At 36.5% G+C, this 22001-nt stretch overlaps 1 protein-coding gene across 1 annotated transcript in view; it reads left to right on the top strand.

The window, feature by feature from the left end:
* The window catches only part of MYBPC3 (myosin binding protein C3), a 61971-nt gene that overhangs the window by 15798 nt on the left and 24172 nt on the right, over positions 1-22001 (top strand). Inside the window, exons 9-24 of the mRNA XM_049825821.1 lie at positions 950-1006; positions 1724-1726; positions 6028-6051; positions 6784-6950; positions 7811-7943; positions 8177-8179; positions 8611-8735; positions 9357-9462; positions 13518-13684; positions 14070-14235; positions 15159-15265; positions 15592-15621; positions 15790-15926; positions 17473-17550; positions 18820-18979; positions 20056-20160. Of these exons, the coding sequence (XP_049681778.1) occupies positions 950-1006; positions 1724-1726; positions 6028-6051; positions 6784-6950; positions 7811-7943; positions 8177-8179; positions 8611-8735; positions 9357-9462; positions 13518-13684; positions 14070-14235; positions 15159-15265; positions 15592-15621; positions 15790-15926; positions 17473-17550; positions 18820-18979; positions 20056-20160 (1568 nt within the window). The remainder of the gene's footprint in view (positions 1-949; positions 1007-1723; positions 1727-6027; positions 6052-6783; positions 6951-7810; positions 7944-8176; positions 8180-8610; positions 8736-9356; positions 9463-13517; positions 13685-14069; positions 14236-15158; positions 15266-15591; positions 15622-15789; positions 15927-17472; positions 17551-18819; positions 18980-20055; positions 20161-22001) is intronic.

The raw sequence follows: 22001 nt of genomic DNA, 5'->3' as shown, positions 1-22001 counted from the left end.
AAAAAGACCTTTTTTTTTTTTTTTTGCTAAGTTGAATAATCAAAAGTCATGAAATCCAGTGTAACTCTTAATACTTTTATATTAAATCCCTGAAGTAATTTTTTAGGAATTAAACCCAAAGAAGTGATTTTAGTAAATTTATGCTAAGTTTTCAGAGTAGATCTGCCCTTCAAATGTTCAGAAGCACAGCTAAAACCACATTTGATTCAGAACACCAAAAATAACACTCTGCATATGAGTTCACCAGCACATGTAACAGACAGAATTACACATCAAAAAACTCCTGCTTGTTGCTTCTTGTTCTCATGAATGAATTCATCACAACATTGCTTGCCATGATGCTTGTTGAACAACTGCATATTGAACCTCATCTCAGAATCAAAGTCAGATCACAGAATTCCTCCTTTAACTCCCCCAAGCACCAATGATGTGACACTTTTTTCAGTATAATGAATTCTGGAATCACAAAGAGCCTTAAGAAACAATTAGAGCTGGGATAATACTATTTTTAAAAAAGTGATTTTAGATTGTAAAAAGTCCCACAAAAATTTTGGTTAAATACTGCCCCACACTTTAAACAATATACACATTCCTGAAACTACAGCTTTCCAAAAGCAGTAATGATTCTAAAGGAAAGCTTCTGCGATGTTTTCATGATAATTAATACATTCCAGATCAATATGACCACCAAATTAATACCCTGTACAACTTTCTCCATAATCAGTACAGAAAAAATACAAGTTCATTAAATATATTTCTTAAACCTATATGAAGATCAATATAGACAAAGAGCCTAATTAAGTCACCTTCCATGTCAGCACACATTCTAAGTCATTCTAAACCCATCTACTGCTCCCCTACAAAAATATATCATCTACATAATTATTTAGCCTCACAAGCTATTCCCATTTCCTTCTAAAACTAATTATAGTTTTCTGTTACTATACAGTACCGAGGGACATGAAGAAGGCGGAGAGTTTAATTTTAGTGCCCTACTGAAAAAGAGGTGAGTAAAAATCCATGGACTTAAAGAAATAAAGCAATGAGCTTCTGTTGAACAACTCTGAAAACACTAAAACTAGAATAAGTGAAAGTTTCATAAATTCAGAATCCTTGTAGTTTTGCTAAAGCAGTTCTACTAACTGAAAAAAGCATGACAGGTAATTATGGCAACTTCCCCAAATACTCAGCATTTGCTCCATTTCTGCTAGGTTTATACTGGAGAAAAGAAAAAAAAAAGACTGATCTTTCCCAAGATAGACAAGGCTGGGACTGGGGTAATTACATGCTTCCACCAGCACTGCACATTAAAAAAAAACAAAAAAAAACACAACAACAAATCACAATATCTGTCTATAATGCTGCCTTACTAAGAATTTTCTGTCCTAAGTTTTCACAATACTTTGAATCAGAGAGCTGGGAGGACAAGCCTTTTTATTAGATATCTAAATGTTACTATTACACTATATACCTATATTACATATAGCTGTTTATCATACATATAAAAAGATATTCTATGTTGTATAAATATTATATAAATATTTTTTTACTCTTCTGATTCTAGTTTTTCTTTCTTGCTTTTATTTCCACTTTTTTTGGTGGAATTTCCTCTACCATTCTCATCCTTCCTTGCCACATCTGTTTTTATAACCTCTCTACTTATGTTTTTCTCTTTTTACCACCATCTGAATCTGGATGTTTTGGATTCCACTGTTGCCAACAGAGAGTAAGATTTCCATTTCATTTTATTATAAATGCATGGGTCAGACTGAACATAAGAAACATTTGGTTTGAAATAATGCATGCGTCTTCATCTTTCTTACATGTAGAGCGTGACAAAAATTATACAGTATGAAAATTGTCAGCCACCAATTTCTGGGCCAGAAATGCTTTTAAAAAATTAGTAGAAGGGTGGACCATTCAATACAAATCAATGTATTTCTCTGAATGTCCTTTGGTTTTCACTGTCACTTGCTTTTATAAGCAGTTTTAAATTGTCCCTGAATTTCCAGATTTTCGGAATAACCTTGTGCTTTATATTCCTATTGTTTTAGAAATTAGAATCAGAAAAATCATTTGCATAATATGCCTGCTGGTGCCTATCAAAAATGTACTTTTTGTTCCATCCATTCTTAAACATGTTAAGTGAACATATTACTGAAGTTGCTTATTCCATAAACGTACAGGCTTCTCTGTTACAAAACATTTCTTTTTATTCCAAGTAAAGTTTCCATTGCTCTGTATCACCCCATTACTCCAAGCATGCTTCTTTCTGTTCACTGTCCCTGGTCGCTCCCTCGTCTGTCCAGCTCCCAAAGTTACTATCAACACTTGTCACTAGACTCATGTTTTGTAAATCTAAACTTAGTTTAAACTTTCACAATCAAGTACTTGGGGTGAATGTTGTGAATCTGTGTTCAGTCTCTGCTCAGGTACGGGTATCTCTATTTATAAAAAGTGTTTTATCTTCACAAAGAGTACAGGATCATGTAGACATCTGAAGTAACGTGGTTACGGAAGGCAATAAAGCCACAATAGCCTCATGTTTCACTCAGGTTAACTCACCCAAATTTCAGTGGGGCAAACAAGGTCACATAGGTGTACAAAGCCCTGTATTATGCAATATGCAATGTATCCAACCAGAAGTGAATTCTGGCTTTGCAGTAACACTACAACCAGAACTCTCAAGGAGGCCAGCTAGATGAGACAGAAAGTACACCTATCAAATCTTCTATAGCTGACATTGATATCAAAGTTTCTTGTTTCATCATGAACCCCAGAGAAGTCTGAAACAAAAAGTGTGTTAGAATTTTTTTCTAATTCTAAAGTAGGGAAAATATGTTTTCTGAAGAATGGCAGTAATCAAAACTGTACAGGTTTGAAAGCTGAAATATAATAGTTGTACACACATCATAATTTCTATAGAAAATGTAAGGCAAAAAAGAATTGTTGATCTCTCTTAAAAAATTTCAAATAAATGGAGGACAGCATGAAAATATTTGCATAATTTCATTCAGTGACTCCAGCTGGAATGAAGTGCTAAGTACTATGAGCCCCTCTCCTAGTGCCTTTCCCTTCTGCTTTCATAATTTGTTTTGAGCAGTGATAGAACTCTAAAAAGTAGTAAAAAATCTCCAGTATTTCCAGAAATGTTCAATTTGTGGATTTAATTGTTCATTATTATTAGACTAGAAATATAATTCATTAAAAGAAGCTTATAAATTTCACTGCATTTTATAAGTATTTTTGACCTTTCTTGACTTATAAGTCTCTGTTTAGTGAATTTAAGCATACTGATAATTCACTGCTTCTAGTTTTTTTTCACAGCCACTTTAGAAGTAATTTGTGGATCCTTCAGGCTTTGCACACCACAGCTTGAAGACCACTCCTATATTAATGAGAACTGATAGGCATAAAAAACTCATCATGGAATGAAAGTGTTCTTCATTAAAATAGAATAGAAAAAGGCACCTCATGCTGAGGAACTCTCAAGAGCTATGCAGATTCAAATACAATTGAGGATTATTCTTTTACTGCTTCTGCTTTGTCCCACCTAATTTACAAGTGCTCCTCAATCCAAAGGTAATGAACATTCTGACTATAATAAAGAGAGCTCCATTTAATACTGTATCTCCTATCACTGTAATTTAATTAACTGGTGTTGACATACAGATGTCATGGGCCAAGGAGAGGTCATTGGGAAGAGGAAGGGAACAGCTGTCACAGAACTATTAAATGGGATAGTGAGCAGAGACCTTGAAGGAGGTGACAGCTGACAGGGTCCAATCAGTTGACAGTAATGGGATAGGAAGGAACCATCTCTGAGATGTACAAAACTATTTTTAACCCTTCCACATATGTTTAAAACATATCAGCTGCATATTCCATTTACAGCAGGTTCACTAAGCTGCATCTTAATACCCCCAAGTGCATAGTTAACCTATGAGGTGATCACTCTGAATAAGGATCCCCAACATGAGGGAGAGTAACGCAAGGGTGGGAGAAACTTCAGGAGTCCAAGTGCTCTATTACTTTTCGTACGTTGCTTAGTTCCTGTTGGTAGTGGAAGAGTACAGCCTAACTGTGGAAACTCTGTGTCTTTATCGGATCAAAGAGAATGTTTTAACAACTACAAAATGGTGAAAAGGAATACTGGGATGGGGAAACCTTTGATCAGAGGCAAAGACATGTTTTTCTTTTCTTTTTCAGAACTCAGTTAAATACTATAAAAATTACAACCTTTAGCTTTTAGTACCATTTCACATGCAATTTACAAGCCTTTCCCTGTAATTAGAAAGTATTAGTATTTCCAAGGAAGAGACTATACTCTTGCATATGATCAAATTTCTTGTATTTCAGCTTGCATACTATCAAATTTCTTTTATTTCAGCTTGCATACACCAAAACAGCATTGCCAGATATAACAATGGGATGACACTGAGTAATGGAAAAGCTAAAGCAAAAATTAAGGAAGTCTTCTCAATAGTGAGATATACTAGACTGGGGAATTGCTTCCAAACTGGAATATTTTTCTCATGATGTATTTAAAAATAAGTCACACAAAATATTTTTGAAAACTCCATGAATAATCCTACCTGCAAATTTTCAGGTAAAGGGGTGTATACAGGTGAGCATATAAACAGGGAGATAGACAGAGAGAGCACCAATGTTTATATAATGCCTGAGGGAAAATAGTAACATTTGAATCTCTTAAGTGTTTCTTCTTTCCTACGATTTTATATTTGCTTCTGAGATACAGTTTGCTTCACAGAACATTAACTGTACTAGTACAAAGAACTCAGCACATATTAGAAATATTATATATTCCTAGTTTTATGTATTTATATATCTATTCCAATTTACATGTATTTAGAAATATTTTGAAGTTGCTCATTGATATGATCAAGGCAACTAGCCCAAGAACAACATAGTTTAAAAAAAATCTACAACACTACAAACCATTTGTAGCTGCCCCAAACTAAATGATAGCTATATAGAGAAATCTTGATTAAATTTGTGGGTGATGATGCACTGTTATAACAAGGCAAATACCCAGTAGACTGCACTTATCGCAGAGTCCAAACCAGATACGCCTATCAATTCAATGAGTGCTAGTGAGGGCTTAGTGCTTAGCGAGTGCTAAAACACTCCAAAGATATAAGATATGCATGCCATATTTCAGCTCAAACTCACTAAGCTGAAATCCTCTTCTCTTGCCTCCTTTCTGTTCAAGAGCTACAAGGGTGCTGGAAATCCCAAGCCTGGACTGCAGTACTTTAATAAACATAGCCCTCTCATTACAAGCAAGCCTTTTTGGGGCAATGAAAGGAATACCAGAAATGTTTGGTTCTACCTGCTGTCCAGACTGACTACAGTCATGATTTTTAAAGTAGTAATAATTCTCAAAGACTATTGGAACTGTTCTTTTCCTGAAAAAAATGGAAATACACCCAATAATCCTCCACTTTTCTCTGCATTACCTGCTGCATAACTTGTCTTCTTGTTGGGGGTTACCACTAAACATGGCTTCATTATAAGGGTATGTTCTGCTGCACTGGAATCTGCTTGGTCCTGGTGGTGTCAGAAACAACAGCCACAGAAGTTCCTTTTCCTAAAGACATTTTTGAGAAAATGTTACTTCTTTCATCCTTTCTCCGATTACCAAAATGCAAATTACAACAGGCAACAACTCCATGACGACAGGGCAAAGTAGAGCAATTTGTTTCCCTGTTAGGTGATCAGCCATAATTAGGAATACGCTGAAGTGCTTACACTTGTAATATAAATTGCAGAGTGGAACTGTACAAAGTGTGGGCAGCTTTGGTTTCAATAGGGAATAGCATTTTTCTTAAACCTATTTCAGAGCTTTTGCATGAGCTCCTTCATCTCCCCACTACTGAGGCAGGCTTGTTCTGCTAAAGGTGAAGACATTCATGGCTTTTTTGTATTAACACAATGCCCTCTTTCTTGTCCATTGGGATGCTGCGTGTTTTTCCAAATGGTTCTCTGCATCATTCTGGAGTACAGCAGCTTCTTGCGCTCAGTAAATCGGTAAGGTTACACCCCTTTCTTTTTCTATTTATGATCTTTTAAATAAAAAATACAATGACAGAAAAAGAATGCCTTTCCCAAAGCCAGGCAACCAAATCTTCACTTGGTTTTGCTAAACCAAACATTAATTCTTCCATAATCACTAGTTCCTTGGTTAAACTATCAAATAAGTAGTGCATTGTAAATATTGTCGTTTGCCACTACTCACTAGTCTTTATGTTTTATAGATTACTATAGCCAACAATTGTTTTTACAATAGATGGCATATATTTTAATAATCTAGGATTCATTTTAGTAAAGAGAAAAAACGTCCTGAATAGAAAAGGACTTGTTTCTCATAAACATAAACCAACTGCCTTGTTTCTAAGGCATTCTCAGAATATCAGTTCAGTTCCTTGCTTAGCCACATGTTTTGTGTATGACCATCACCGGAAAATAAGTCTCCTTGTGTTTCTATTACCCATCATTAAAGGAAAGTTAATATTTATTTGCTTTGGCTATTAGAAAGTAAACCCTTCAGGACAGCGACTGGATTTTAATCACTATATATATAAAAAGAAGTAAAACTAATGACTAGTTTTATTTCATCATTTTAGGTAATAATACAGCAAAAAAGTTAGACTGCTAAATTCTTTATTAAGAAATGGCTTCAACAAGCCAATATTACAAGCCTATGGCTGTTTTTAAATCCTCTCAATAGTGGCACTCAGATACTCTAATCCCTTTCTGTAGAGGCGAAGCAAAATCTGAATCACAATCCGATGTTGATGTCTGGGAAATCCTGAGGAAAGCTCCTCCATCCGAATATGAGAAAATTGCTTTTCAGTATGGTATCACAGATTTGCGTGGGATGCTGAAACGCCTCAAACGCATAAAGAAGGAAGAGAAAAAAAGTACAGGTTGGTGAGCTGTATTTATTCCAAATATATATGTCCATATCCTCTTCTTTGTGAGTTCTTAAAATATTAACATCAGCTGGACAGCAGCCAGATACAAGACCAAGGGAAATAGTAGTTTCCTATTCCAATTGTTACACAGTCTTTACATGTGAAATGCTGATTACCAAAGATTAAAGCTATCCCCAAAGCTCTGAGCTACTTTGCTCTGAAACTCTGGATATTCAAAATCTGCTCATTTTACTAGTTTCTTCTGCTCTGCCCCTTATCTTTCCCTGAACATACAACAACGATACTCCCCTTACCCCTAAAACTGGTCAGTATGTCAGGCATCAGTGATACATTTAAAGAATTTCATTTCCATTGGGATGACACATTTGGAATTCTTGTGCCTTTTCTAGTCCTGTGAAGTACTAATTACCTAATTTTAACTAATTTGTTTTAAAAGTCTGAAACAGAAAAGGCAAGCTGCCATTCATTAGTACTGAGAAGATCAGTATCATTTTCTTACATGGGCAGACATAGCTGTAACTCTATTTAGGATGTGTTGAAGTACCTATTCACATCTGATTTAGAATATTCTACTTTGCTTATTTTGGTTGATATCACATGCTTTTCATGCTATGTTAAGGAGTAACAGAACACAGAACAGGATGAAGAACAGAAAAAAATGTTAAAAATGCAAACAGGGATGCAGAAAGCGGGGAAGGTTTAAGATGATGGTAAACAACAGGAAAGTGAATAAAGATATACTTTCCTGACAGAGAATGTAAAAAAAAAAAAAAAAAAAATAATAATAATAATAAAAAAAGAGTCAAGTATAAAAATTATTAAGATTTTTTTTAAATAATTCTTCATCATAGCATTCCAAAAGAAACTGGATCCAGCTTACCAAGTGGACAAAGGGCAAAAGATTAAATTAATGGTTGAAGTTGCCAATCCAGATGCTGATGTGAAATGGCTGAAGAATGGACAGGAGATCCAAGTGAGCGGCAGGTAAACTAGAAACACAGGAAATCCAAAAAGGAATGGGCTACAGCTTGGACAAAGTGGAAAAACTAGCTTTTTTCAGAAAGAAAGGAATAAAATAGGGAGAAATAGGAGCTGAGAAAGAATGTACATAGTGCTTTGGCTCAGAGTCAGTTTGCTGTTCTCATGACTGTTTCTTTTTCTTCCCTCTTCTCTATATATCTACACATGGAACTGGATGCTTACATCTACCTACTTAGCAAGTAAGTCCTCAGACTATATTCTGATCTTTAGGTGTATATCCAGAGTTCAAAATTACTTTCTCGTGATATGGCACATACTTCAGCGTAGCTTCTTTGTAAAACCAATTTCCAGTGATTTTGTTCTGAAGCCACAAGGCATTTTTAATGGTAGTCATGTTTGTTGTATGGCTGGATGTTAGAAAAGCATCCAACATCATTTGCAGGAGTTTGTATGTCTCACACTTGTATGAAGATTTCTCCATAATTTGCTATGCTCGTCTTTCAAACGCTACTGCTGTCACTGAGACAGGGATATAGGGCTTGAGTCTTAACAAACCCTGCCACTGATGTCAGGAAAAAAGTAGGAACCTTTTCCTCTGCCAGGCAGGGGAAGACAGTGATGGTCAAAAAGAGTTACCACTCCGATAATGACATTTAGATTATCTTTTCAGATATATTTTTGAGGCTATTGGAAATAAGAGAATACTGACCATAAACCACTGCTCTCTGGCCGATGATGCAGCATATGAATGTGTGGTAGGGGAGGAGAAGAGCTTCACAGAATTATTTGTAAAAGGTGAGCAATGGTAGCAAAAGGAAAGAGATCTCCCCTAACATTTAGCATTGAATTACTGTCATCTTCTCTACTCTCAGATTAGTTAATCATGTAGGAAAGGAAATTCTCAAACATATGAATGAATTCTGACATCTATTGAAGTAGATATTTTTCTTACAGTTAAATGAAGGAAAGTTTTCCCTATAGCTGCAACTAAAAAAGCACAGGAAAACAGCACAGTAATAATTACCATTAACTATTATTTGGAAAGTGATTTACATCTTTCCAACAATAGGTCTAGAAACTTACTTTAAAAATGTGATTCCACTCAAGATAAACAAGTGCCTTAAGCTCTACAAGAATATCAAGTAGTATAGAAAACTAATGCCTCTAGTTTAGAATTTCAGAATATATATGAAAACTGATTAATCCTATGTTTGTATTCTGTCTTGCAAAGCAAAAACGAAAAGGTAATTTGATAACAATAACATGATCTGGCATAGTAAATTTTAAGTTCCAACACAGAGAGCATCACCATGTATTTGTCCAGGGGTTCTTCCTGTGGAGTGCAGAGTCGTGAAACCTACCTCTGGTCTTCAGTCTTTCATGATACTGTTTCAATAAAAGTCTCTTCATTTCCAGAACCTCCAATCCTGATCACTCACCCACTGGAGGACCAGATGGTGATGGTTGGAGAGAGAGTGGAGTTTGAGTGTGAAGTGTCTGAAGAAGGAGCTACTGTGAAATGGTAAGGGAATAGAAAAGGGGAAAAAAAGTCAAACATCAAACCGTATCCTTCCATAGGACATTCTAGTACCAATGTTTGTGGACAAGAGCTGTGGAATAAACAGAAAGAAGGCATCCTACATAATTGTTTTCAGGAAAAGATTGATCCTCCTCATATATGTCAAATATTGAGGAAGAACTGAGAGGGCAGAACATGGCAGAAAACAAATTCAGTATAGATATTTTATAGTGTCTCTAGGATTTCTTGTTCAGTGTTTACAGGATGCTACTGACTGTACCAAGCTGTTAGCTTGAAAGTTTTCTAAACACTTGACAGTAATGTCTAACTATTGCCCAGACTAATCACATCTGTGTTGTGATGAGCTTGTTATACTTTATGGAATCTTCTGGTCTTCTCAACTGCAGTGAGTTTGGGTTTTTTAAAAGTATTTTTTCTTAGGTAAAAAGTTAGTGTCTCTTGAGACAGAGAAGGAATGTCATTGACTTATTTTAACACCTCTGTTGTGGTGGCCCTGCAAAGCTGGTCATTATGCATATGCAGCAAGCAGGATTATGATGACAAACATTTAGACCATAGAGTCCATTTTGTTGGGCATTCCAGCTGAGCGGAAGCTGGAAGGTTCACACTGCTTGGGCAGGCACAGCAGGCAGTGCTCACATACCAGGTCTTACGCACACTGTTCTCACTTCATTTCTCCACCAGATGAAATTCTCTTGTGCTTGTTAACAGCTTCAGGCACATGGTTATCAACTGTTCCCACAATGCCCATTACATTCCTGGAAAGTGCCAACCACTCATCTGCTCTCCCAAAGGAAGGAACTGAGAATTTAAATAGAGCCCAAGAGCTAGTACAGCGTATGCATTACACTATTAAAGCCACATGCACAGGCACACACATGCTATTGTTCAGGAACTGCTTACAGATGCCTGGTCACAAGAGATGGGGACAGTCAGATCTGTCCCTCTCATAGCACAGTGCAGCTGCCACACTTTGATCCTATGCCTTTGAACAACTCCCATACATCTTGCAGAGCTGTTATCTGTGGGATGGGCATTTGGTGTGACAAGGGCAAACCAGCAGCTGTCTCAGCCTGAAATGCAGCAAGTGGTCAGAGAAACTCTTCAAATCATAGCAACAGAAAACTGAGCAGTTAGACATTTACACTCTATTTTACTGGTTTTATTATGTGAGACTCACTCAATGCTCTTTGGCAACAAAGAGAGCATTTTGGACAATGGAGAGAAGTGTCCAGGGAAAACATGAAACAGAGTATGAAGAAAGAGTTGCAGTTTTATGGTTCATTAGGGAAATGCTCAACACTTTAAGCCAAGTAACAGGCACTAACTCAGGGCACCTGTTATAGCTCTTGTAGCATTTAAACCTGGGATATGAAATCACAAGCACATGAACAAAAGCAATTATGCGACTTGCACAAGACAGAAATAAGGCTTACAGCCTCTTAGGCACCACCATCAGACTAGGGCTTGGAGAATTCATTATGTGGGTTTCTTCATAGTTATGAGGAAAGAATGTTCTCTTGATCACCCGGAAAGGTCTCACATTATTATTATGCAGTACTATGGAATAGTTATCTCTAAACTTCAGATGGTCTTGGAAATAATATAATTCCTGAAGAAAAAGATGTAATAAAATACATAGTTTTGATTTGATTTTTCCATCTCTGAATTCTGGATGTATCATCTTATCAGCTCCAAATGAAATCAAACTACAGTAATGTAGCAATAAATCTGTGTGTCCCCATTATCACATAGTACCTACATCAATGATCTCTTAGAAGACATTAACCAACTTATTCTTAGAATCTAAACAGGAAATAGGACAGACAGAGAAAAGAAGCATTGAGTGGCAAAGTTGAGAACAGATTTTTGATCTTGCAGATGTTTAGGACTTGGAGAGACTAAACCATGGCTGACCTACCTATTATTGCACTAGTTCTGCTTCAAGCGTGAGGCTGGACAAGATGACCTACAGTGGTCTTTAAACCAACACTCCTATGGTTCTACAAACTCCTCCACTTTTACGCTTTAATATCAACTGATTCTTCTACTTCATTGCTCCAAAGAAGGCTTGTAATATTACCTTATATGAGGTTTTTCACTTTTCACTGCAGCATTGTATTATTTTAAGCCAAATGATATCTGGGAGTTCTTTTTTGACATTTAGTTTTATCACTCCACCATTTTGTCAGTACACCCCTCTGCAAACACTCTACTCACACACAGCATCAGCAACGTCCTAGTCACTAAACCAAACATAAGTTAAATACACTATTCCTTTCCCAGGGATTTAAGACACTACCCATTGCAAATAATCTATTTTCATTATTTAGACAAGATTTCAAGAAACCTCTTTCTTACCAATGACTGAATAGAGCATTCAGATACCTTCGATGAGCCATGTGTCTCATCACCAAATACATCACCACCAAAATACATCACCAAAAAATAAAAGTTCAGGTTTGGAACACTAGCCACAGTGCATGTGCCTGGTTTTGCCACAGCAGCATCTTGAAATTCTGGATTACAGTCCATTCTCACCAATTCAGCAAAGGTTTACTCATTGCATTGTAGCACTTGTTCCAGAACTCATCTGCATGAATGAGTATATCAGCCTTAGGAGAGCATCTTGCATGTGGCCTCAGACTCCTGCCACTCAGCAAGCAGAGGAAACTTTATCTTGACATAACACTAAGCACTGTATTTCACGTGGTTGTTACAGGCATCCTCTGCTTCCTCCCTTACTAGTGTTGTAGTCCTGTGATCTGGAAGGGAGGCTAGTAGTTTCCTAAACCAACTGTAAGTTCCAATAAGCTGTGCTGTAAAGAACAGTTAGGAGGGAGTAACCTGTAGATATTTTGAAATGCAGTTACAGCAGGTACATCTAAGTCACAAGCTGTAGGATTCCTGTCTCTGCGTAAAGTTTTGATATTGTGATTTACTTCAGCAGACTCTAACTGAGGCAAAAGGTTTTCTTGCATACATCTACCCAGAAATTAGAGCTATAGTATTTTAATGAGTCCCTAAATAGCATTTCAATTTGCTATCCTGTAAGCTTATTTGTTCAGCTGAATAGTCACTGGTAACAAATAAAGGAAATAACACAAGGTAGAAAGAAAATTCTTACTCTTTTAAAAGCATAACATCTTTCCTATTTCTTTTTCCACATGAGTAAGCATCAAAGAGAAAAAAATTTTCATTTACAAACTGCTGCAGTATTCAAGTAACATAATATAAATGTATTCAAGTAATAATGAAAAATATAAAATGCTGCAAAATGAGTAAGTTGGAGAAATTACAACTTGTTTTCTTGTAGCCTGTTTATGTTATTTAGGATTCGGAATAGGAAATCTTTAAAACATCTTATGTATTTTTGTGTGACCTTGACTAAACAGAATGAATCCTCTCTGCTCATTTCCCTTCATGACGATTGGAAATTACAATAATTAAATTTCCTCCCAGGCTGGATGGTGAAGCTTAATTTAGTAATGTCTTAAATATACTGTGGCATCTTGAATGGAAAGGGCTACAAAATCTGAAATACATCTTCATTTAAATCCATCCTAAAATTTTCTTTTTACTGATGCCCACAAACCATGAATTTATAACAACTATAATTCACATCAGGAAAATTAAGACTTTTAAGTCACTTTTCAGCAAGTCCAATTTACCTTATGGCAGCTTTTAAGATAAAAACTCCCTGCTGGTGAAGTGCGTCTTCATCCCCCTATCTTCTACAGCATTTAACATACTTTCATGTTTATCTATAGCATATAAATAGTAACAATCAAGTAATTTCTTGTGAGTGAACGCTCTTAAACCAGAAGTCAAATACCTAGTGAAACTTAATGGTCAAGCTAGAAGCATTCTGGTTCTGGTTCCACTAATATTTGTGCAATGGTCTCTTTTTTTGCTAACTTGAAATGCTACAAAGATTGGATCTATCTTGTGTCTTCCAATCTCTAGTAACATTGAGATGACTCTTACTCTCTTCTTCCAACCATAGAAAAATGACTCAACACTGTTTGGCATTGCAGGGAAAAGGATGGAATTGAGCTGACACGGGAAGAAACATTCAAATACCGATTTAAGAAAGATGGAAAAAAGCAGTATCTAATTATTAACGACTCAACCAAGGAGGATAGTGGACACTACACCGTGAAGACCAATGGTGGAGTATCAGTTGCTGAACTAATTGTACAAGGTAGGCAGAGGTAATATTACAGAACCAGAGAAGCTGAAAAAATGAAAACAGGCTGAAGGTAACCTTCTCCAGGATAGTGCATAGGGGTGGCATAATCCTCATGCCAGGGAAAAAGAAGACGTAATAAGGGGCATAAGGTTTGATAATAAAGGCCTCAAGGAGAACTCAGACCTGTGTGCCGGATGTAACAGATACTCTGATAATAACAGGTGCTTAACTATCAGTCCTGTTAAAGCCCTGCACACTGTGGATTTCCCTTCATATTTCACCCTTCCACAAACAGCTTGCTCAGTCCTAGCCTCTTCTACTCAGTAAATCCACACCATTTACTTACAGAGCTATTCTTATTTGTTGATGTGCATATTGATTATCCTCACAATATCAGAGAAAAAGCTGGAAGTTTATCAGAGCATTGCGGACCTGACAGTGAAGGCACGTGACCAGGCAGTCTTCAAGTGTGAAGTTTCTGATGAAAATGTGAAAGGAATCTGGTTGAAAAATGGAAAGGAGGTGGTCCCAGATGAAAGGATAAAGATCTCCCATATTGGCAGGTTAGTCTTGTTTCAGAAAGCAGGTACAGGCTTGGGTATTGCATTACAATCCACAGGAACTATTATCTCAGGGGACAGGAATACAAAACAAGACTTTGTCCCGGCTCCAGCTAAAAGGAAAAAAGTTTAAAACCTTCTCATATGCAACCAACATATAGTCACAGACTTGCTTTGGTATGCATGCAGTCTTTCTGTGTTCGTACATCTTCCGTATACGGCATCAGTAGTACATCAGCAGAATTCGTTCTGTTTTCATTAGGATTTTGTGTTTTCTTGGTATTCAACCAATTTAGAAAACACATTGTTGATAACTTTAAAATTAGCAGTGGTGTTCAGACAGATAAAGATAGCACGTACATATAAAACCCTTCAGAAAAACTAGTGTTTATAGTAACACATACAGTTGTGCAGTTCTGTGCTCAAGTTTCTTAGCAGTCTAACTACTACTGGAAATGGAGACCAGGAAGATTCAGAAGATACATAAGCACTAAATGTTAGGTAAAGTCTTCCTTGGTGCTCTCTACAGGGCTGGAGCATCAATTTTTAGCTTGTTTTTCCAGAATTTATTGTAGTCACAATCTGATCAAATGAAACCAGTCAGCAGTGTTACAACTGTCCTTCTAATCGTAAAGAACTGGACTAAAGCAGAGAAAATGCTTCCTCTATTCAGACTAGACTATGCATCTACTTTGACAAGAAAAATCCATTCATAGACAACATGCTGACATGGATTTGCTTGAATACTGAAAGCAGAGCAATCTAATCTACAGCCCTGGTGGTTGTTGACTTGATGTTAGGGTAAGGGGAGAAGAAATAGTAATGTCTATTAATATCCTATAGCCTGCATCTTGTGTCTTGAGATAGTCCTGTTTCTCCTGGAGAGGTAAGGTAAGGGAGCAGAATATATTTGTTCATGTTTCCAGAATCCATAAGCTAACTATTGAGGACGTAACACCAGGTGACGAGGCTGATTATTCCTTCATCCCTCAGGGATTTGCTTACAACCTTTCTGCCAAGCTTCAGTTTTTGGGTAAGTTATCTTAGAATATGTAATGGAAATTCCAGAGGGGTAAAATAATGGTATTAATCACAGTTATACCAGGAAAGAGTATGCAGAATCTCTTTCCTGATACCTCAATATAGGCACATTGCTTTTCCCTGTTATTTTGTGTTACCATTATCACATTATTTTACAGAGCCTGTTTTCCAGTTTATTGCATTAATCTCTTGATGTATATGCCTTATGAGGTTTCAATTATGAATAGTTTTAAAATTATTTTTTCTGTGCAGATGCTATGTAAATTCTGTTTTCTGATCTATTTCTCCTACACCCTCCCCCTCCTTTTTTTCCCCCAGAGGTCAAGATTGATTTTGTACCAAGAGAAGGTAAGAACAGCAGTCATTATTTATATACAAGTAAACATGTTTTCAATAGCAAAGGAAGCAGTGCTTTTTCATTTTTGCTTTAATGTATGAATATTCACTTTTTTGTTGTTGTTCCATACAGAACACTCAAACTATATTTAAAAATTATTTTCTCTGCCTTTGCTATAGAACCTCCCAAAATCCACCTTGACTGCCTGGGCCAATCCCCTGACACTATTGTCGTGGTGGCTGGGAACAAACTGAGATTGGATGTTCCCATATCAGGAGATCCAACACCCACTGTCATCTGGCAGAAAGTAAACAAGGTAATGTGTAACCTGACACAATGTCTGAGGCAAGGAAGTCGCAACAGGAAATTTATTTTCCTTCTCAAATCTTACTTTGATTTACAATTCTTAGTTACATGTATTTTCACCTTCCTTTTATTTTTTCTTAAACCTCAAGAAAAAAAAATTAAATATCTGCAATACAGCTCTTTGGGATTTAGCTGTTTTTATGAGAGTCACCCTGAACTCTTCTTTTTCTGAACTGTTGCCTGTTTTTCTATTCCAAAAGAGAGGGCTGAGTATATATGAGTAGACATATGTACATGCAGACAGTAGGATACCATACACGTTTATTCTCTTCCTACCTCAGAGCAAAAGAAATAAATGAGTCATCCCCAACACATTCACCTGAGAGGATGGACATGTTCTGGAGATGACAGCTTCTTTTTTAATCTTTCTCAAGAATTCTACAGTCTGTGAAGAAAATATCGTCTTAGCAGACCACTGGGATAAAACTGTATTTGGTATAATGAAAATAGAGGATACTTGCTACTTGCCTTATCAAAGCAATTACAAAATATCAAAGAAAGAATTTAGAAGCTAGACACAAAATGTTAAGTGAGCTTCCTTTCTGGCTATCTCAGAACATTCCCATCCCTCACCATCTGTGGGCTCTTAAGCTATAACTAGCACAAAACGCAGAAATACTTTGCATAATATTCTACAGCATCATTACACTTCCCATAGGTGTAGACATAGACAAAATAATATTGCCAATTATATTAATTTCCCCAATCTCATTTCTTCATGATTCTGCCATGTTCTTTGTTCAGGTTAGCATATTTAATTACACTTAGGACTATTTTCTGCAACACAGAATTAGTATGGAAACAAACAAACAAAAAAGCCATTTATCTCTCTTTTGGGAACCAAGAGAAACTGACACCCTAATACACAAGTTTCTCTGATAAAATAATGACTGGGTGTCAGGCAACCCCTATACAGTGTTATTTCTAAGGCATGTGGTCTCAACATATGAGTAAAAGAAGCCGGTCTTGATTTGAAGGATGTATAACATACTTACTAATGAAATCCTAAAGAAACAGTAGCACAGCTTCATAATATTGTTTGATGTGTTTTACAGACCTGGCTATATTTTTGAGTGTTAAAACATTTACATTGACTTACTAGTCCATTGTTACAGAAAGAAATAATCCTTATTTTTGTAGTTACACAAGATGAGTAACTAGTACCACAGGACACATTCACAACCAGTTACAATTCTACTGCAGCAGTCATGCATCTTTCTTTGTTAAGCTGTAAATTTGGTTTTGCTGACTTATCCTTCCCTTAATTCACTGCAGTCTGATACATCAGTTTCCATTTCTGCTTTTTACTTTTGTTATCAGTTGATTTGCTTCCCAGGTCTGCTTGCTGCCTCACTTTGCTCTTTGCTTTTCTCACACCTCCATATTCAACCCACCTAACAAACCTATGGACTTTTCTCCTCTGTCTTGCAGAAACAGCTTTACTGCTCTGCTCAGAAAGACTTAGCTTACTTTCTGTGGTTTCTTTGCTTATCTAGAAAAGCGACCTTGTTCGAAGCAATGATGATTCCATGACTCCCTCAGAAAATAACAGTGATTTAAATACTGATAGTAAGGTAAGATCCTTATTATTTATGCAGACACACAAATATGCTTAGTGTTTTCCAGATAAAAGGTCATATTCAGAAGGAAATAAAATTAAAGTCAGTAGATATTAAAACTGGTAAAGCAAATAGCACATCAGGCCCAACATCCTGCCTCACAAAGGTAATTACCAAACACTTTGAATGGGCACAAGAGATCTGGTGACTAATTTTAGAGTAAAATGCTGATTGAGGATTCTCTTTCTAATCACCATCACATGGTGGCTGGATTACAAGGAATCACAGCAGTTATCTGAAAACTCTTTTAAATATATTTGTGACCGTTTATCCTTTTTTTTCCCCACTAACCTGTAAGCTTCAATAATAACTAGAGGAAAAAAACTAGGACAAAATCTTACAGGACAGAGGGAAAGATGACAATTGGTCAAGAGAGTGGACTATGCATGTACAAAACAGTGAAAGAAGATTCATTTTCCAACAAGTTTCCTTTTTGTCATAAATAACTTACTTTGATAGAGTCAAAAATATCTTACATTTATTATGCAACAATAAACCTTTCCCAGGGTTAGTGTTCTGCTGTACTAGTCATTATTCAGGCACATATGCTTTCTAATTGTTCCTGTTCTAAGTCTAAAGATACACAGGTACATAAAGAAGAAAGGACTGTGTTACAAAAGTACAGCAAAGTTGTGGGCATTATGTTTAGACCTCAGCTCAGAGAAGAGTATAAAGTTACCCCATATGATGTCCTTGAGTGACAGAAATCACACTGATGCCATTAACAGTTACAAGCAACATGGTAAATTTTTTAGAGGAAAACTGTTCAAGTCCATGTTATCTGATGCCAAATGTAGGTACTGTTGATGAGGAATGTTTGCTCAACCATTTGAATTTGAATTTGCAAACCCTCTTGAATTTACACAGTACCCAACTGTTATCCATGAAATTCTTTACATTGATACTCGCAGCTAACCCAAGTAGGAATTTGTGGATGTACTTAGCAACTTCTTTGAAATGTAACTGGGTATGTGTAACTAGCAGTGAATCTTAACAACCTGCAGACTTTCGGAACCAATTTTCCCAAATGTCATTTATGTGAACCACTTAGTCTATATTTTCTCTCTTCTACATACAAATAGAACTTGAAAAACATTATAGCTTTTCAATAATTGTTATAATATTCAATGATTTGAAGATTTTTCACTAGCTTACATGCAAGCTCATCAGGCTGTCCCTGGCACAACTTACAATGAATTTATCTGTTACTTTCACTGCCCACAGCTTCTGTTTGAATCTGAAGGCAGAGTTCGTGTGGAGATGCATGAAGACCACTGTGTCTTCATCATTGAAGGAGCAGAAAAGGAGGACGAGGGAGTATACAGAGTTATAGTTAAGAATCCAGTGGGAGAAGATAAGGCTGATATCACAGTCAAAGTTATTGGTAAGTGAAGGAAGGAAACAACCAGAGCATGAAAGCATCTTGAGTTCACCGAAACTCACCCTTCTCTAAAACTGAGGCAGGTTCTGACTTTAGGTTTAGAAAAACAGAAAAGGATCATAAAGGCATGAATACTATCAATCAAAAAATTTGGCAGAAGTATTTTTCACAGGTAGTTGCCTTCTGTCTGAAAAGGTAACAGAGCAACTCCCAGTAGAAATCCATGTATTTCCTTTTTATATATTTCCAGTTTCAGCTGATACTATTTATCATTTTCTAGATTACATTCCGTTCTGAAGTATATGCTTCATGCTTGTCTGAGATGAAAAACTTCTTGTCATTTTGTTGTGGATTATGTTTTTAAGCAAAGATTACTTCATTCTATAAGCAGTAAACGGTTAATGGTTTAAAGAGACATAATGTATCTGATATAAGCAGATTGCCACTATGAGTCACAGAAGAGCTGGGGGAAATATGATTTTGAGTGAGTAATTTTTACGAAACTTTTCATACTGTTTAACTTGTTTACACCCTGCCACACATATGACAAAAGGTCAGGTTATAAGCAAACTTAGAAATGATAAAAGAAAATTACTTTCACCTAGAGTACTAAAATCTAGAATTCACTGCTTAGGTGAATACTAAGTATCTTTCCATCTTTTACAAATCCTAAATCAGGATGTTTACTATGAATACCTCTAAAATATCAAAATATGCTAGACACACAGCCATTGTATTCTATATAAAGTTTATTCTAGAGAAAATAGGAAACTCTGGAGCAAACCTCTTCTTACAGAATTACCTTGTTACCTTACATTTTTGCAAAAAAGTATGACTTGGAAGAACAATGGAGCTGAGTAATTAATGGTATTTAAAGGAAAACTAACCTAACATAGAAGCATCAAAGAGCAGGATTCACTTTACACTAAGATGATACATTCTCGATTGTACCTACTGTTGCTATCTGGCAAAGCTGTATCAATATGATGCGGAAAAAATGTTAAAGAAAAATATTTCATTGATTTGTATACAGAAATTGAAACGGAAACAACTCTCATTCATTCTCACATTTTCTTCAGATGTTCCTGACCCTCCAGAAGCTCCCAAAATCAGCAACATTGGAGAAGATTACTGTACTGTGCAGTGGCAACCCCCTAAATATGATGGTGGGCAACCAGTACTTGGTAAGAAGTGCTAAATTAAAGTCCCCAGCAGCCTAGCCTATATTTTTTGCTGGTCCTTTAAAATGGCACAGAAGGATTCTCTATGTTTATTCACTCTAGGAAGGCTGACCCTCAACAACTAATATATCAAACCTTCAAACTGGTCTTGATTCTGGTCCTTCAATTTTAGGGAGAGAGTGCCCCCTACCCGTGCTATTTGAATCAGAGAAATATTTCGGTAAATTACTGAAGCACAGGATGGTGATACCAAATATAGCTAAAGCTAAACATTCTCATTCAAGATTGAAATTTTGGGTCAGTAAGACAGGCCTTTGGACTTACTTAGGAATACCACAACAGATCTGTGGCCATCTCAGTCACCAACTCCATTTGGCTGCAACCTCAAGCACTCATGCAATACATGTTTCTTTAAGAAAACTACTTCATAACTCTACTTCATATACAACCACACACCACGGGTCACAAAACACGTTTCAATCATTTTAATGACCTCAAAATCTGTACTAAAAACTACAGGCCAAAGTTATCATCTGATACAGGAAATGAGCAGGAGCAATCAAGAATATCACCAATACCATTTTAAGTTCTCTGCAGAGCATGGTGGTTTTTAGATAAAACTCCCTGTGATGCTCAGATAGAAAAGGAAATAATGCAGGGTCTTGGCCAATTTTAGGGGAAAATTCCTCTGGACTCCAAAGCTAGCAATCTGTTTAATAATGATCACTGGAGTTTGAGTTTCTTTTCAAAAAAATACACTTAAAGCTATATGGACTCTCATGGGGTTGCCAGGGCTAGAAATGTTCTAAAATTCTTTTAACCCCCTGCACAGTATCTGGAAGAGAGGAGTTTGTATTTGCTTTTGGATATTTGGACTTCACTTCCACAGGAATAGAGTAACCTCATTTAATTCAACAGAAGTTATCTGTGCAGGAATAAACAAGATACTACTGGGCCAGTCCCTTGTGGTTTCATCTGTTCTGACAGGAGACAAGGAAGAAGTTAACAATTTAAACTATTATGTGCAAAGATGTATACCAATAGCTATCCCATTACCACAGTCAACCCCCCTGCCTTGAGTATGCAAAGCCCATGATTTGGTTTTGTAGAGTTTTCAGGACACGTGTTTTGGAAAGTTCCTTGGTTTTTTTTCACTGTCAAAGGAATAATTTTATTAACATTCCGCTAACAACCCTTTGCACTACCTGAGGAGGTTTATTCAGTTAGCACAGGACTGTACTACTAATAGAGCTAGAATAAAACACCTGGGTGGGGGGAGGAGAAGGCCGAGATCCAGCACTATCCATTCAAACAAAGCTTTAGGAGCAAGTTAAAAAGGCAGGGGGAAAAGACATATGCATCCCTATCTGTCTTCATATTGTTACAGATGGCATTGTAGGCAGTCTACTACAGTCTTTATTAGCTATATCCAACAGATATAGAAAAGAAGTTCACACCCCATCTTTACTGTTACGCAAATCTTTCATGAGGTCTCATGTACTTTTTATATTACTAAAGCAGTATCTTTATCTGTCATACATTCTGTGCATTTGGGGAAATAATCTGTTTTACCAAATGTCACTAACAGTACCCGTATTGTCTTTTTACCTCCTTTTTACTTTTTTTTTTTTTTTAATGGCAATTCTGGTATGCCACAGTGAAGAAGTGTCTCAGTTCTGACAGGAAACTATGCATATCTAAATTGGCAGAAAAACAGAAACTGAGTTGCTGAAATTTCTTTCAGTCTCACAGACCCTGGTGAAGAGAGAACAAAGCAGGAACGGGTAAAAGGAACCATAGGTTCTTTGCTTACAGCATTTAACTCTGTTTAAAAGTTACTGGAA

Source organism: Accipiter gentilis, chromosome 22 (genome assembly GCF_929443795.1).
Source record: "Accipiter gentilis chromosome 22, bAccGen1.1, whole genome shotgun sequence".
Classification (NCBI taxonomy): Eukaryota; Metazoa; Chordata; class Aves; order Accipitriformes; family Accipitridae; genus Astur; species Astur gentilis.
Note: the sequence above shows the minus strand (reverse complement) of the source record. Positions and strands in the feature narration are given on the sequence as shown.